Source organism: Phodopus roborovskii, unplaced genomic scaffold (assembly GCF_943737965.1).
Source record: "Phodopus roborovskii unplaced genomic scaffold, PHOROB, whole genome shotgun sequence".
In the NCBI taxonomy this organism is placed as follows: Eukaryota; Metazoa; Chordata; class Mammalia; order Rodentia; family Cricetidae; genus Phodopus; species Phodopus roborovskii.
The window spans coordinates 36823645-36838147 of record NW_026126511.1 but is presented as its reverse complement, the minus strand read 5'-3'; the positions used below and the strand labels follow the sequence as shown (position 1 = coordinate 36838147).

General features: G+C 44.6%; 1 protein-coding gene across 3 annotated transcripts in view; it reads left to right on the top strand.

The window, feature by feature from the left end:
• Enox1 (ecto-NOX disulfide-thiol exchanger 1) overlaps positions 1-14503 on the top strand; it is a 261615-nt gene that overhangs the window by 127717 nt on the left and 119395 nt on the right. For all 3 annotated transcript variants that reach the window (XM_051195352.1, XM_051195351.1, XM_051195350.1), the window contains exons 6-7: positions 1600-1833; positions 11063-11275. In XM_051195352.1, coding sequence (XP_051051309.1) covers positions 1600-1833; positions 11063-11275 — 447 coding nt within the window. The remainder of the gene's footprint in view (positions 1-1599; positions 1834-11062; positions 11276-14503) is intronic.

Here is a 14503-nt window from a genome sequence, read left to right as displayed (position 1 = left end):
AGAGAAGAGCCGAGGAAGTCTGAAATCACAGCTAACAGGCCTGGGAGCAGGAGGGAGGGAAGGTTGCCCTTCCTCTGTGTATTCTCCTGCAAGCCCAAACCCAGCTGGAATGCCTAATTTTAGGATCACTTTCACATCTGAGGACCAGGCTAAGTTTAGCCTCAGCCTCATCAGTGCCTTTTAAGGCTGTAATGATGATGTTCTCAGGAAAGAGAGGACCAGAAGTGGTGTAGAAAGTGATGCTCTGGCCTCAAGCAGGGGAAGAGCCTGGCCTGTTGCTGTACCTCTCCGCAGCCCACCACTAAGACATACTTCACTTCATCACTAATTCTGCCCCGATGTGAGTGGCCATTTGCATGTCTGATGGGTATTGTCATGTTAGGTTTTTAGATGATGCTGTGGAAACTAGAAGAGAGTTCCATCAGATGAGATCTGTAGCAAATTTGTAACTTCTCAAAAGTGTCAAGTGCCTTGCTGGGGTAAAACCACCTTCCATAGGGATTTATAGCTCTGCTTTAACCCCAAATGCTATGGTTACCCATTGAGATGTACCATGACACAGTGCTCACAGCACAGCACAGCCTAGCATTTTCCACTTGCATCTCATTTGCAAAGCCCCTGCATGGCAATTTCTCCTCTAGCAGTCCCTGACAGACATGCTCCCACTAAGATTTGAATTTATGTTGTGAAAATCTGAGAACTCTAAGCTGAAGAGCAACCTCACAGTTGGTTGAAGTCAGGCTGGCTGGCTGCATTCAGTCCTGTGTTGGCCTCTCTCTCGCACACTACCCAATCTTCCTAAGTGGGGTAGCTCATAGTAACGCCCCCTCCATCATGTCCAGGTCCACTGTTTTGTCTTCCTGGCCTAGCTTTGGGCTCTTGCACAAGCCTCCTGTGGCCTTCAAAGATTTCATGGACAATTTGTGTGGTACTGCAGGCTGGATGAGGTGCTATAGGGCCTCTTGACTGAAGGTAAAATACTCTCCTGCATGCCCCCAGAGGATAAGTAGAAGTAAAACAGCATTGCAAAATTGCCTAGGTAATTGTGGCTTCTGTAGTGCCTGAAAGAAAACTGAACGGATGGTGTTTGCTAGGGGAATGAAGCAGTAGGCTGTGAGTAAAGTTCTGGAATTTACCTTGCAGGTCCCTTTAAATATCAGAGACGCTCATTATTTACTCATACTCTGCCTCCTTCCAAAAAGAATTTTAGAGTGCTTAGCAATAGAGTTATAGTACATTGAAGGAAAAAAAAAAAAAAAAAGGTCAGCAAGACCATTAAAGACCATTTGTTTCTGAACTCCCTAGAAGCCAAAGGGAAGAAGAAATGGCCAGGATTTAGTGCTTAGATTCTCAGTTGGTGAGGTCGGAATGTCCCCTGAGCGTGGCAAGGGTCCCTCTAACAAACTTCTGGGGGTATCTTTATCTCCACATCTAGTTAACTGGTTAGAAAGACACCTGTTTCCCATCTCCTAGAGGGAAAGGTATCCACTCCTGTCCAGAGGCCAGAAAAACAAGTGCATGGTTGCCTGGCCAGTGGGAAACCTGGACCAAAATGTGTGTCTCTTGAGCTGAGGTGACATGCCTTTCCAATGCTTTTAGGTTACCGAATGCGATTAGGTTCTAGCACTGATAAAAAGGATTCCGGCCGCCTTCACGTCGACTTTGCCCAGGCCAGGGATGACTTTTACGAGTGGGAATGCAAGCAGAGGATGCGTGCCCGGGAGGAACGGCATAGACGCAAACTGGAGGAGGACAGGCTGCGGCCGCCTTCGCCGCCCACCATCATGCACTACTCGGAGCACGAAGCTGCCCTGCTGGCTGAGAAGCTGAAAGGTAAGGAGGGCTCCCACAGGAGGACTCCACTGGCCACTAGTGTTAGTGGCTACTTGATGAAGGAGAAAGAAGGTCATCTCCAGATGCCCGACCCCAGTGTGTCCTGTCTCCTGAAGGCTGCTTGTGCAGGGGAGCGAGCTGGAATCTGCAGAGCCTTGGGAGCCATCATCCTGCTAGGGACAGAACTGTTACTCTATGAAACTCTTATATGAAGGGCAGAAGGGCGGGCAGCCCCAATCCCAGCAGCAACCTGTGGTCCCCAGCCTGTGCTTAGTGAGCCAGGACAGAAGCCTTGTCTACCAGTCAGCATTTTCTAATGCTGACTTCTGTGGCATATGCAGGTCCACTAGGCACTGCAAGGTTTTTCAAGACAGCTTCCCTAGGATGCTAGCAAGGGTCTGTGCAAGAGAAAAAAAATGTAGACAGGACCCCTGTCTTCAGAGGTGGAGTTGAAGGAACAATTTTCACACCTACAAATGAGTGACGAGAGAGGAGGGGCAGTTCTTCACTTGCTGCCAGGGCCTCCCCTGAGTTTGAGGGGGAGGTCAATAAGGATCCAAAGAGATGAGGAGCAGACCTACTGAGCTAGATTTGAAATCAATTTGGGGGGTATGCACTTGTATGTGTCTGTGTGTATGCTTAGGTCTATTAGTATCCAAAGTGAGTGGGCTGCAGGACATTCTAGGCATTTTATAGCCAGTGGTGGGTGGTGATCCGAGCTCCTGAGGTTGCTGGGTAATGCCAGGGTCATAGCAGGTCACAGTGGCTACAGCAGGTATCTACAAGTAAACGACTAACTGCAGACAGCCGTCTTCAGTATAAAAGAAGGCTTGTGCAACACTCCTTGGTAATAGTAGCAAGTGTGGACAGAAAGGGCAGACATATCAGGGATGTCTTCACCGAGCAGGCAGAATTTGAACTTAGCAGAATAAACAAGATTTCCTCCAAGTTAGAAAGGTTCCTACAGGCAGTCCACCCAGAGGCTGGAGCGCTAAGAACAAAGACACACAGGAAACCCAGAGGATTTGATACAGGCACTGCATTCCTAACACAAGGTGAGGCTGGACAGTATCTCGGCAAGATGGTGAAGTCTTGGCTGCTGCAGGCCTTGGAAGTATCCTCTAAACAGTAGGAGAGGGTTTCACAGATGTCTGATGAAAGGAGAGCTCTGGGTTTTGGAGCCTGCCTCGTGTATTAATCAGCAGTGTGTTAAATGAGCGAGAGGATCTTAATAAAGGAAACGCACAACTAGGAAAGTTGGAAATGGCATTCTCTGCTTTGTCTACGGAGCAGTGCATGTGCTTCCAGTCATCATCCCTGTCAGATCTGGGGACTCCTAATTAGCTACAGTTGCCACTGCACTGCCCGGTGGCTCTGCTGGTACCTGCCGAGGTGCTCCAAGAAGACCCATGTATAGACATTAAAATGCAGATAGAGGCTATCCCTTCAATAAGAAGCATATGCAATACAAATTCAGCCCAAAAAAAAGTATTAGGAGAGTACAGAATAAGAAAGGACATCATGTACAACCAGGAATGCTCATTAGAATAAGTACCTTTTTGTCAATGTCAAGTGAATTTTGTGGTACTACACTGTGGTCTCCATGACTTCACTGTTTTCAGGTCCAACTAGCTCAGTCAGTAGAGTATGAGACTCTCAAAATGGGTTTAGTCAGGGCCACACCTTAGTTCTGTATTACATGGAGGAATTTCATGAAGGTTTGGCATCTACATTATGTTATTTTTATGAAGCAAACATCAAAAGTGCCAATTGCATGTATAAGGTACATGACTTTTGCCTCTACTTTTGGAGGATAGCAGATTGGCATGTCAATTTGCTAGAGTAATTTGTGAGCCTTGCCATTTCAAAAATGTATATTTATATAGATGAGTATAATTTGCAGAATTCGGAAGCTGTACCTTTGCCAAGTACCGTGTGATCCCTTGAGGAGAGAACAGATTGGAAATTTTAATAGATGGCTCTTACAGCAGAATGAACTAGCTGCAGATACATCTTAGGCAAGAGTCAGGTAATACCAAGCTTGACAATTTCGACCCAAGCACAGAGTTTGGAATATAAACAGCATTTAATTGCTTAGGAAATTGGCTGCCTCTGAGAGGAAATCCACTCTCTGCTCCTCAGAAGACTGTAAAGCCAGGCAGGGGGAGCCAAGGAAACTGTTTTCCTGAAGATGATTTCACTGATGTGAGGGTATAAAATGCAGTCAAGGCGGAAGGTACAGAACCCTGTGTCAGAAGGGGAGTGGCAATGTGAAAATACTGTCCTGGGTTTGATCTCTTTTCCTCCTCTGAGAAACTTTGCTATCTTCAGTTCATTAGGTATTTGCCTCCCATTTTATACTGTATGCGTTTATTCTTGTAACTTTGATTTTGAAGATCGTTCACATTCAGCAAAATCTGTATCAATCAGGTCTTTATTATGATCTGCAAGACTTTCCACAGAGTTGCACACAGTAGGTGTGTTGGGCATATTAATTCCTTTCTCTCCTCTCCAAGTATGACTATGTGGCATAGTGCATCTCTGGCCTAATAGTAGGGCTTCTAGGCATGGCTGCAAATGAGAGAGGTGATTATGTTCAACCTGCTGCCAATAAGGAAGAAATATTTGCTAAGTGTTTTACAAATACCTGACACTGGGTATTGGTTCTAGGTATGGAGGGGCACCATGTCAGCTCCTACCTCATAGAATCTAGGTTTCTTGGGTAATAGAGGAAGTGGCAAATCATCCTGCACTTGCTACTTATAATAGCGGGTTTGATACTATTAGCGGCAGTGTGCACAATCGTGAGTAGCAACTGCAAGATGCTTTCTCTACAAAGACAGCCAAACCAGTGAGGCCGCTAGCAAGAACAAAGGGGGCGTCTGTCTTCAGGGACCATAGCTCCCCATCCACTGGCTGCTTGGCTTTCTGAAGCCAGAGGAAACACTGAGTTGTGACTGTGTAGTAGTGTCTGAGGCACAGAGTCACCAAGCATCGGTTTCATTAATACAAATTCTAAGCCAGAAAACCAGTGGGCACCCTGGTGATTAAATAGACATTGTGGTGAGACAATTGAACTTAATGAAGACTGACTGGGAAGTCGCTGAGCAGGGACCTGAAGTTTATGGCATGGCTTTGGGAAAGCAAGAAGGAGCTCAATAGCCCCATAATTACACTTTATTGGAAACAGTGGCACCAGGCAGATGAGATAATGAATTCCAGTGTTTCTAACACAGACCCAGCAGCCCTGAAGAGGCCCAGGTCTGGGCCGCACAAGGATGAGATTGATTTGATCACGAGGAAGCATTGTATCTTCATTCACTGGAGGTTTCTTTGGGCGAGAACATTTTAAAAGTTTCCCAGTACTTTTTCCCATTTGTCTCTCTCTGAATCAAGTAAACTTCCAATGAAGTTCTCCGACCAGTGTGCCCTTGGGGTCCTCTCGTGTGTCACAGAGAACTGACTCCCCACCACCACCACCACCGGGATTGTGCTCATAAGTTCCAAAGGACTGGGGTCATATTTGCATAGAGTATGGCCAGCATCAGTATGGCAGGAGAGGAAGTCCAGCTGGCATTCTGTTGATGGTTGTCAGTATTTATGGTTCCTTGAAAGTAAAAATCGATAATGCTATGAGCCACGTGGACATTCCATTAGCGAACAGCCAGACCTTCTTCGGTCCAGGAAAATCGGAAACATGGGGAACCTCCTGGAGGAGCACTTTTTGGGTGTTACTGACCTTCATACAGGCAAGAGAGGACATTTCATTTAGAAACATTTTGCTTGGCCCTTCAGTGGAAATAATCAGTGTACTTGTGTATTTCCCTCTTAATTTCCCCCATTTTATAAATACTGAGTAATTGAGGAGATTGTGTGTTAGGGCAGAGTGGAGCATTAATCACTTGTGTAGCCTTTATGTGCTATTCTGGTTAACTGATGTACAGACAGTTAAGCAGTTACAAAATGCATACTTCTCTGGGGCAAATTCTCCTTTGAACTAGTTTTAACATGTCACCGCTTCTTCATTAATTAATGAGTTAAATAAAACCATTGGAACATGCCCAATTTGTATTTGCAAGATGGTCATGATTTCTCTGCCACAGTTTCTTTAACAACCCCAAATGCACACTTTCTTGGAGGAATGTCACCACAGCTAAAATCCCCAGCATGCAGAAGCTGGTAGGTAACACCTGGTAAATCTCTATCAACCTGGTAGGTGGGTAATGATGGGGGAAATGCAGCAAGGGTGTTGAGTACTTTTCTTCTCCTTTGTGCTAAGGGAGATTCAGAACAGTAGGTAGACAGGGAGCATGGGGTAGAAAACTTAGGTGGGCTGCTATGCCTTTATTTATGGCTGGGTCTATGAAAGGATAATTGGAGAGAGGTCCTTTGATTGAACAGCAAGAAAATTAGCAAAGTATCCCACCACACTGCTTTGTTTTTTCTCAAAGAAATAGACACTGATTTCTGGCTATGATGGTAGCTGGAAATTCTTCATGTAATTTGCTTTATGAAGATTTCAACTTGTACTGAAAAAAAAAGAAAAGAAAAACCTTGCATTGCTGTAGAGAAGAATTATTCGCATCATTTGTTTCCACAATTTATGTTCTTCAGCCTCAGAGTTGTAAAAGAGCCTTGTCAGACAAGCCTGAGTCCACATGCCAGTAAAGGGGAAAGTAGGGTGTGGCTGGTCCACACCCAGTGTCTCACTGAGTGATCCATAGTGATCTCTGTGCTGTTTCCAGGTCTTAGATAACCTTTTCCTTTCTCAGTTGGCAATGACAATTATTCTTTTATTGAAAGTGGGGATTTATAGGCAGACACCGGAAAAGCTCAAAAAAAAAAAAAATCATATCAGATCCTTTCACTTAAATTTTAATTACTATTACTTCCCATTTCAGGTTTGTGTGATCTCTTAACTGAGATTGGCTTCTAACCATTTTACCTGGCTTTCCCCAAATCATTTCTTGCAGTGTGTCTGAGTCTTCCAAGTGCATCCAACATAAGGGGTGAAATGCAGTCACGGCGGGCAGGGGTGGAGGTGAGGGGCTCTGAGAAAAGTTGAATCTGCATTTTTAACAAGCTCACAAAGGGTGTTTGGACGTGTGACCTTTGGAGAGCAGGTCACCCTGCTGGCAATTTTAATGTCTACTGTTGTAGCAGGTGTTTATCAAGTGTGGAGAAGAAGGTACACAAGATCTGAAATAACCCCAACCCCGACGGAAAACATGATGACATGGATTCAGTTGGGGACATTGAGTAACAAAAAAATGAGCATTTTTACTTACTTATAATTACTATAATTATTTACTTAGTCCTCTAACAAATGTTATCACCTCCCTCAAATTTTTCTTTTTTTTTTTTTTTTTTTTTTTTTTTTGTAATCACTGAGAATCCCATTTAGACATTTGGCTGGGTCACCAATACTTTCTGCTTGTCTTCAAGCATCCAACGTCACTCCTAACTTTGGTCTCCTGGTGCTCATGGCCTCAGAGGCCCGTTTCTCCATCATGAGAACATTTACCTGTAGCGAACAATGACATATGTGAAAATCCTCTTTAACACAGAATTAAGCATCTTTAGTATCAACTGTTGAGCTGTGCACCTTGTGCTAGTCATCTGTGACTGGCCTCGTATTAATTACTACATATCTTTCAGAAACAGATAAAATATGAACTGTAAACAAAGTGACCAGAGGGCTGCAGTGTTTGGTTTGGAGGAAGTTTCTTTAAAATAACAGCCCCTTAAGCTATAAGTAACAGATAGGTGACCGTCACTGCACAGGGTGGCTATGTCAGTTGAGTTCATAGTGAGTGGGGGAAAGGCAGCAAAAAGGCACTCAGTTCCCAGGTGGCAGGGACGTCTCCTTTATAAAGATGGCATAAACTGAATCTTGAAGGAGTAGCAGCTGTCTGGGGATGGAGAATGTAAAAGCATCACTAGGACAGAAACACAGAGGCCACGCCCATGGTGCCTATCAGAATGAGCTTGGCAAAGGGACAGATATTCTAGAAAGAAAATGCCAACTGGGGAGGCTGGCAAACACATTTCCAGCAATGCAGACAGAGGGGTGTGATGTGGTAAGAACCCTTCTTGGAACACGCTGTGTAATCTGGAATGGGCGAATGGGTTCATCCGCAGCCCTCCTCACCACAGCCACTGTGGGGAGGCACGCGTGTGCATTCTAATTTCCAAACTTCCCTCTGCTCAGAGTTATGCCTAAGCATGAACAAGGAGAATGCTTGCAAGTCTTATAAGTGCGTCTTTGATGTGATTTTTATGGGCAGCGTTAATTTCCTTCCACATGAATAGCTTTAATAACGCTGCAATCTAAATCCTGTTTAAATTAGTTTATATTGTTTTCTGCTTTCTCGGTGATCTTTCCACTGAATACAAAATTGAATTTACGGTTGTGAATTGAAAATGACCGTCCTCAATATGCTCCAGTAGCCATCCAGCAGGAGTGACTGAGTCGGCGTTAATAAGTATAAATTAAAGTCACTTCTAATATGGTAACAAATGTTGACTGGCATTTCTAAGCATGCCTCAACTAACATGTTTTAAATTTAATGTGAAAGTTAGCACATCAATCATTATTAGTCTGCCGGTTTCAAAGGCAGAACTTGGGAGTTTCCAAAACTGTATACTTTCTTAGATTAGCTGGATTCTGCCTACCGATGCTTGCTAACAGGTGAGAGGGAGCCTCTTGGCCTCCTATGTTTTCAGTACTGGGTTTCCTGTTGCTTTGCCCTCACGAGATGGCATTTCCCCTCTGAAAACTCCATTTGCCACTCCTTGTAACTTAAGATCAACTCCCATGTCAGTCTTAAGAGTGAGGGCCACTGAGACGTGGTTTTTCACCCTGAGCAAACACATGACTTTTACCATTTAGATGTGTTGTCAGAAATTTCTTTACTTAAGGGGTAGCAACCAGGAGTGAGGTTGGGAACGATTTCCCATGTACCCCAGAAAGTAACTGAGCAAGATGGGCAATCTGCTCTTCTTTTCTGCATTTCCCTTATGAGCTTAAAAAAAGAAAGTTGAGGATTCTCCCTTTGTGCTGTGTGGAGGCTTAAGGGTAAAATATAACACTTAGCACATGAAGTCAGTGTTCTTTTCTGTCGTTAATTTTTTTTTAAAGGGGGGAAAAAAGGATTTCTTATAAGCATGGGGTTTATTCCTGCTGTCTGTCCAAAGGTCCATTTTCCTAACATATATTGTCAGGGAGAGAGGGGGAGAGCATGGAGGGAGGCAGGATTTATTGTGACTCTAAGAGTCGCAGTGGGCCTCTCACAAACATAATGCTAAATTACGGGCCTCTCCGTGGGCTGAGTGTAGTGTTAAGTTGTATGATGGATTTTATCTTACACAAGCTGCTTCGGTCCATGAAGTGAGATAAGAAACCACTACAGCTGGAGTTCACGGAGGCTTGAACTCAGACTGAAACCCCAGAGTTAACACAATTGCACGCATCAGTGTAGGTATTAAGATGGTGCTCTGTGCTCAAGAAGCAAAATTTGCAAGGAAACTGTATTCTGCCTGTAGGTTTACCCCTGCCGGTTACCTCCCCCAGTTGAAGGGTGAGCACAGGTTTGCTTGGAGGCTTGCCCAGAAGGAAGCATCTTGTCCTACATCAGCAATAGCAGCTGATGCTATTGGAGTCTGGAGAAGGTAGACTGTACTCCTCCACCAGATCCCAAGCAGGGGGAGACCTGCCCTGATGTGCCAGCCATGTCCCTGGGCAAGTAATAGCTAGCCATACTAAGAAAATGGTACCTGGCTAGGGAGGTCTCATAAAAAGAGGCTGAAGATGGCTTAGACCATATCCTGTAGGATTTACAAAGCATTCCACAAACAGCGTACTAATAATCAGGCAATGGTTGATTTTTTTTTTTTTCAGCCAATGAGTTCATTTGGGTTCCTTGCATGAGTATGGGTGAGGGGTTACTAACAGGGTCCAGGAGGACTTAAAAGCAGCTGCTTTACTAAAAACTGAGCACAGCATGGTTGACTACCCACAGGAATTGCTTGCTTCTTTTTTTTTTTTTTTTTTTAATCATGTGAAATAAAAGTAAATCGTTCTTCCAAGTCACCCTCTGTCCTCCTGGAGTGTGGACATGTTTATACACTTCAATAATATAGGAGGCGTCTCTGAGAGTCCTCCGTGACACCTAGAGAGCCTGGAAAGACGAGTAAGAGGGTAAGTATGCAGGCAGTGAGGTCTAGTTTTGCCCCTGATTTTGAGAATGAATGAGTCTGCCTACCTTGGTTAAAACAAAGGCAGTTTTCCTATCACATCGATTAGAATCAGAAACATACTAATCAAAGTTTTCTTCCCTCAGTTTTGCTTAGAATGTCCTCGAGGAGCCTTCAGCAGTGGTCACATCGATTAATGTTGTAATGGCTGGCATACAACTTCCAGGTGTAATTAACTTAACCACCCTCACACCTGCCTTCCTCCACCTCCAAGCCGTACAGCCATCCCCAAACAAGCACGCCTGTTTGCCTTCTTTGAAATAAGCTTTATCGTTTATTTACAGATGCGACCTCCTTCCCCACTTCCTGCTCCCACCTGAGGCTTAAACCAAATTTAAACGGGCTTTTCAATGGCCGCCAAAACAAAGGTTGACCACCTCAGGGCACACATCCCTTTGTGTAGAAAACTAGGAAATATTCCATTTTTCCATAGCATGGAAATCTATTCAACTGAAAATGAAATTACTCTGGAATTTCACTAGCTCAAGAAATGACTTTATTTCTCCTGCCTACTTTGGAGCCAGTATCTTGTATTACCAGAACTTTTAAGATAATTTTCCTGTCACCCACAGATTGTCTCTAACTTAGCTATCTGTATAAATAACAAAACAATATACCACCATCATGTCATATTTCTGATACAGAAATAGGGTGAGGGCCAAATAGGCCCATAACATTTTTTTTTTTTTAGTCCATCTTAAGAAAGTGTAATCTGGGATTGATATGAGAATGGGGCCATAAATTATAGCTAAGACTGTCCAGTACAGCCATGCTGATGGAGAGGCAGCTGAATAAGAAGTTCTAGGTGGTTCCATGGAACCAGGGGAAGAAGAGGAAAAGATAGGCTATGGAAGGACAGAGCAGTCCTCCACGGAAAGCTGGTTTGTCAAGTTGGGAACAAGTGCCACCTGGGGAGACCTCACATGTTTTGAGAACCTGGATGAGGTGGCTATTTCTTGCCATTGCCTTCCAGACGACAGCAAGTTCTCTGAGGCCATCACTGTGCTGCTGTCCTGGATAGAACGCGGGGAGGTGAACCGGCGCTCTGCAAACCAGTTCTACTCCATGGTGCAGTCGGCCAACAGCCACGTGCGCAGGCTCATGAACGAAAAAGCCACCCACGAACAGGAAATGGAGGAAGCCAAGGAGAATTTTAAAAATGCCTTAACCGGGATCCTCACACAATGTAAGTAGCCTTGGGGGCCATCTCTTTTTGTTATGGCTTGGCCTTTTCTTTTGTGCCCATTTTATATTGTCATGTGGGGGTAAGTAGTTCAGAAGTCTCCCATTTTTCTCCCCATTGGATGGTACACCTCATAACCGATCCATGTTCTGTGGCTTGTGGAAGAGCACGGACCCTGCCCTGAGAGCTTACTCCTCAAGGTGAGCGACATTTCTGCAGCTTTTCCTCAGAACACTATGCCTGGCCCCCCAGGACAGGGCAGCCAGGCACACATGTTAAGTGGAAACACCTCAGTCTACACCACACCAATAAAGCAGCAGCTACTGTCCACCTGCAGGCGGTCCACACACACCTGTATGTCTGCTTGGGGCTGACAGCAGAGAACATGTCCTGGGGCTCTGTGTAGGGAGTAGGTACCATCTGAAAAAAAAAAAAAAAAAAAAAAAAACCCTCCTCCGGGTCCTGATGAGGTGAGCTTTGGCTGTCTGCACCGGTGACTCGGGAGTAGACTTTCGTCCTTTCTTCATTTGGAAAGCAAATTGCCTTAAACACTTAATGCCAGTGATTTTTCATGTCTAGATCCTGAATTGATGAAGGAGCACAAATGGAGCTTTCTAATAGAACAATAGTCACGGTAATTACCCCGGGCTTTTATTCAGAAAAGGGGCGTCGACTTTTTTTGTGGCACTCTGTGTCTGTAGTTAATGTCACAGAGGCATAATGCAGCTAGCTCAGCTGCTGTTGGTCTGTGGCTTGGTAAAAGCTGTTGAGTGACACTGTAACGGGCATGTGCTCCATTCCATTCCAGGTGCAGGGACCCACACATGACAGCCACACATGCAATTTACATATTCATTCTAAAGATAAGTATTATGTGCAGTGATCCAGTGTGCCAAAATGCCTGTCGCCCCTTTCATCAGTGCAAACCTAAGGGATAATGTGTCTGTTAGGCTGGGAAGACAGAGAGGGATGACAAGCCAGGACCTTAAATACAAAAGCATTTTACATGACTTTGTTGCCAACAGACAGTTTTTACAGCAGCACAGAGTAAGTACCATGCAATGAATCCACAAGCATGAACTGGTAAGTTAAGGGCCCAGGATAAGAAGAGCACTCTGCCTTTAAAGAAAAGGACTATGGGAAACAGGAGTTCTCCACCTCTCACTGACCTATACTGTGTTAGCAAAACTCGTCAGCATTGAACAATTGTCCTTTACCCAACTGTGTAGGTCCAGCAATGCTAGAGCTAGAGAATAAAGAAAGTTGATACTGGTTCTAGCATTGAAAGGAAGAAAGACAATAATGAATGATTTGTCAGAGAAAAGGTAAGAGTGGGTTGACAGGAGAGACGAGGAGAGAAGAGAGGGTATATAAGAACAATCCCTGAGGAGCGATGGTAGGAAGCTGTGTGCCCAAATAGTAGAGTGGTTACTGCCCACGTACTTTTGCTCAGGGGACTTGATTCTAACCAATTTCCCATCTCTGTGTAGTTCACTGTCTCCTTCTGCAGGGACTCAGCCTTTAATAACAGCAGTGAAGATACGGGGGTAGGAAGGTAGCCATGGGTTAGGGTAGGAGAGAACCAAGCTTTCCTTGGCAATGATATTAAATAAGGACTAGTTAAAATGGGGCTGAAAAAGTAAAACATACCTCCCTGCCTTTGTGCAGGTGACAATTATCATATTTGAAGCAACTGAGAGGTAGACAGGATCTGATGTGTAGAATCAATGGGCCTCACGGTGGGGAAGTTCAGGGTGAGCCATCAGCCTTGGAGCCCTCCACCTAGAGGCTTAAGCTAGGAGGGACACACCTAGAACAGGTGCCTACCCTCCAAGGAATCGGTGAAGTTGCAGTTTTGGAAGCCCATGCTGAGTGGGCATGACCATCAAGATAGTTCTTACTTACCTCAGCTTAACTGAACTCTTGTCTTCAGCCTTCCAACCTTTTTCTTTTAATGGCTTTCCTTTCCCATTTGAATAAATTCTTTGACTGAAATCTTGTCAGGGCTCTTCATACTATCCTTCCACCGACAAACTCCTTCTCAAGGCCATACATAAGAAGTCTTACTGCTTCTACCTGAAAAAACATAGCCCCGTGTGACACAGTTGTTTCATTTTAATGACTTTTGGTCACATTCATGGTGCCTAGGCACTTGAAATTGCCTAATGTGTCAGTAAGATGCACTGAATAGCAAAAATCCCTACCAACCTGGTTGGCTTCACACACACAGACCAATGCAGATGCTGGACCAGTCTGATGGTTCAAGGTTTCTATGAGTGCCATTATCTTTTTGCATGATTGTATAGGATGACTTGCCATTGCACCAACCATTGCATCTCTTCTTCTAGACTGAAACCATGTAGGAAAAGATGAGGAAGGGCTAATATCATTATGTTGAGAAACCATAACTTTTCCAAGATCCTGTGTCGTGGTTAGGATTTCTATCATTGTGAAGAGACATGACCTTTAATTGCGGTAGCTTGCTTACAGTTCAGAGGTTCAGTCCGTTGTCATCATGGTGAGGAGCATGGCAGTGTGCAAGCAGACATGTTTCTGGCAAAGTAGCTGAGATTCCTACATCTTATAGACCACAGGAAGTTGACTGAAACACTGGGCATTATCCAGAACATAAGAAGCCTCAAAGCCTGCCCCCACAGTAACACACTTCCTTCAACAAGTCCATATCCACTCCACCGAAGCCACTCCTATGAGCTAATGGGGAGCAATTACATTCAGTCTACCATATTCCATTCCCTGCCCCCCATATGCTGGAAAAGTATCATAATGCAAAATGCATTTAGTCCAACTTCAAAAGTCCCCACAATCTATCACAGTCTCAACAGTGTTTTAAAGTTCAAAGTCTCTTCTGAGAGTCATGCAGTCTCTTCATCACCTGTAAAAAATGAAAAAGCAGATCACATATTTCCAACATATAGGGCGTATAGGGCGTAGCAAGGAAATACTGGACCAAAGCAAGGCCGAAAACCCTCTGGGCAAGCTCCAAAATCTGCATCTCCATGTCTGATGTCAAAACACTTTTCAGATCTCCAGTTCCCTTTAGCTTCCTTGACTAGAACACACTTCTTTCCCTTGGGCTGTCTCCATTCCCTGTTAGCAGCTCTTCTTGACAGGTATCCAAGAACTCTGGCATCTCCAACATCTTGGATTCTTCCAGGCAATCCAGGCTTCAACGTCACAGCTTCACACAGCGGCCTCTCTGCAAGGCCTCCA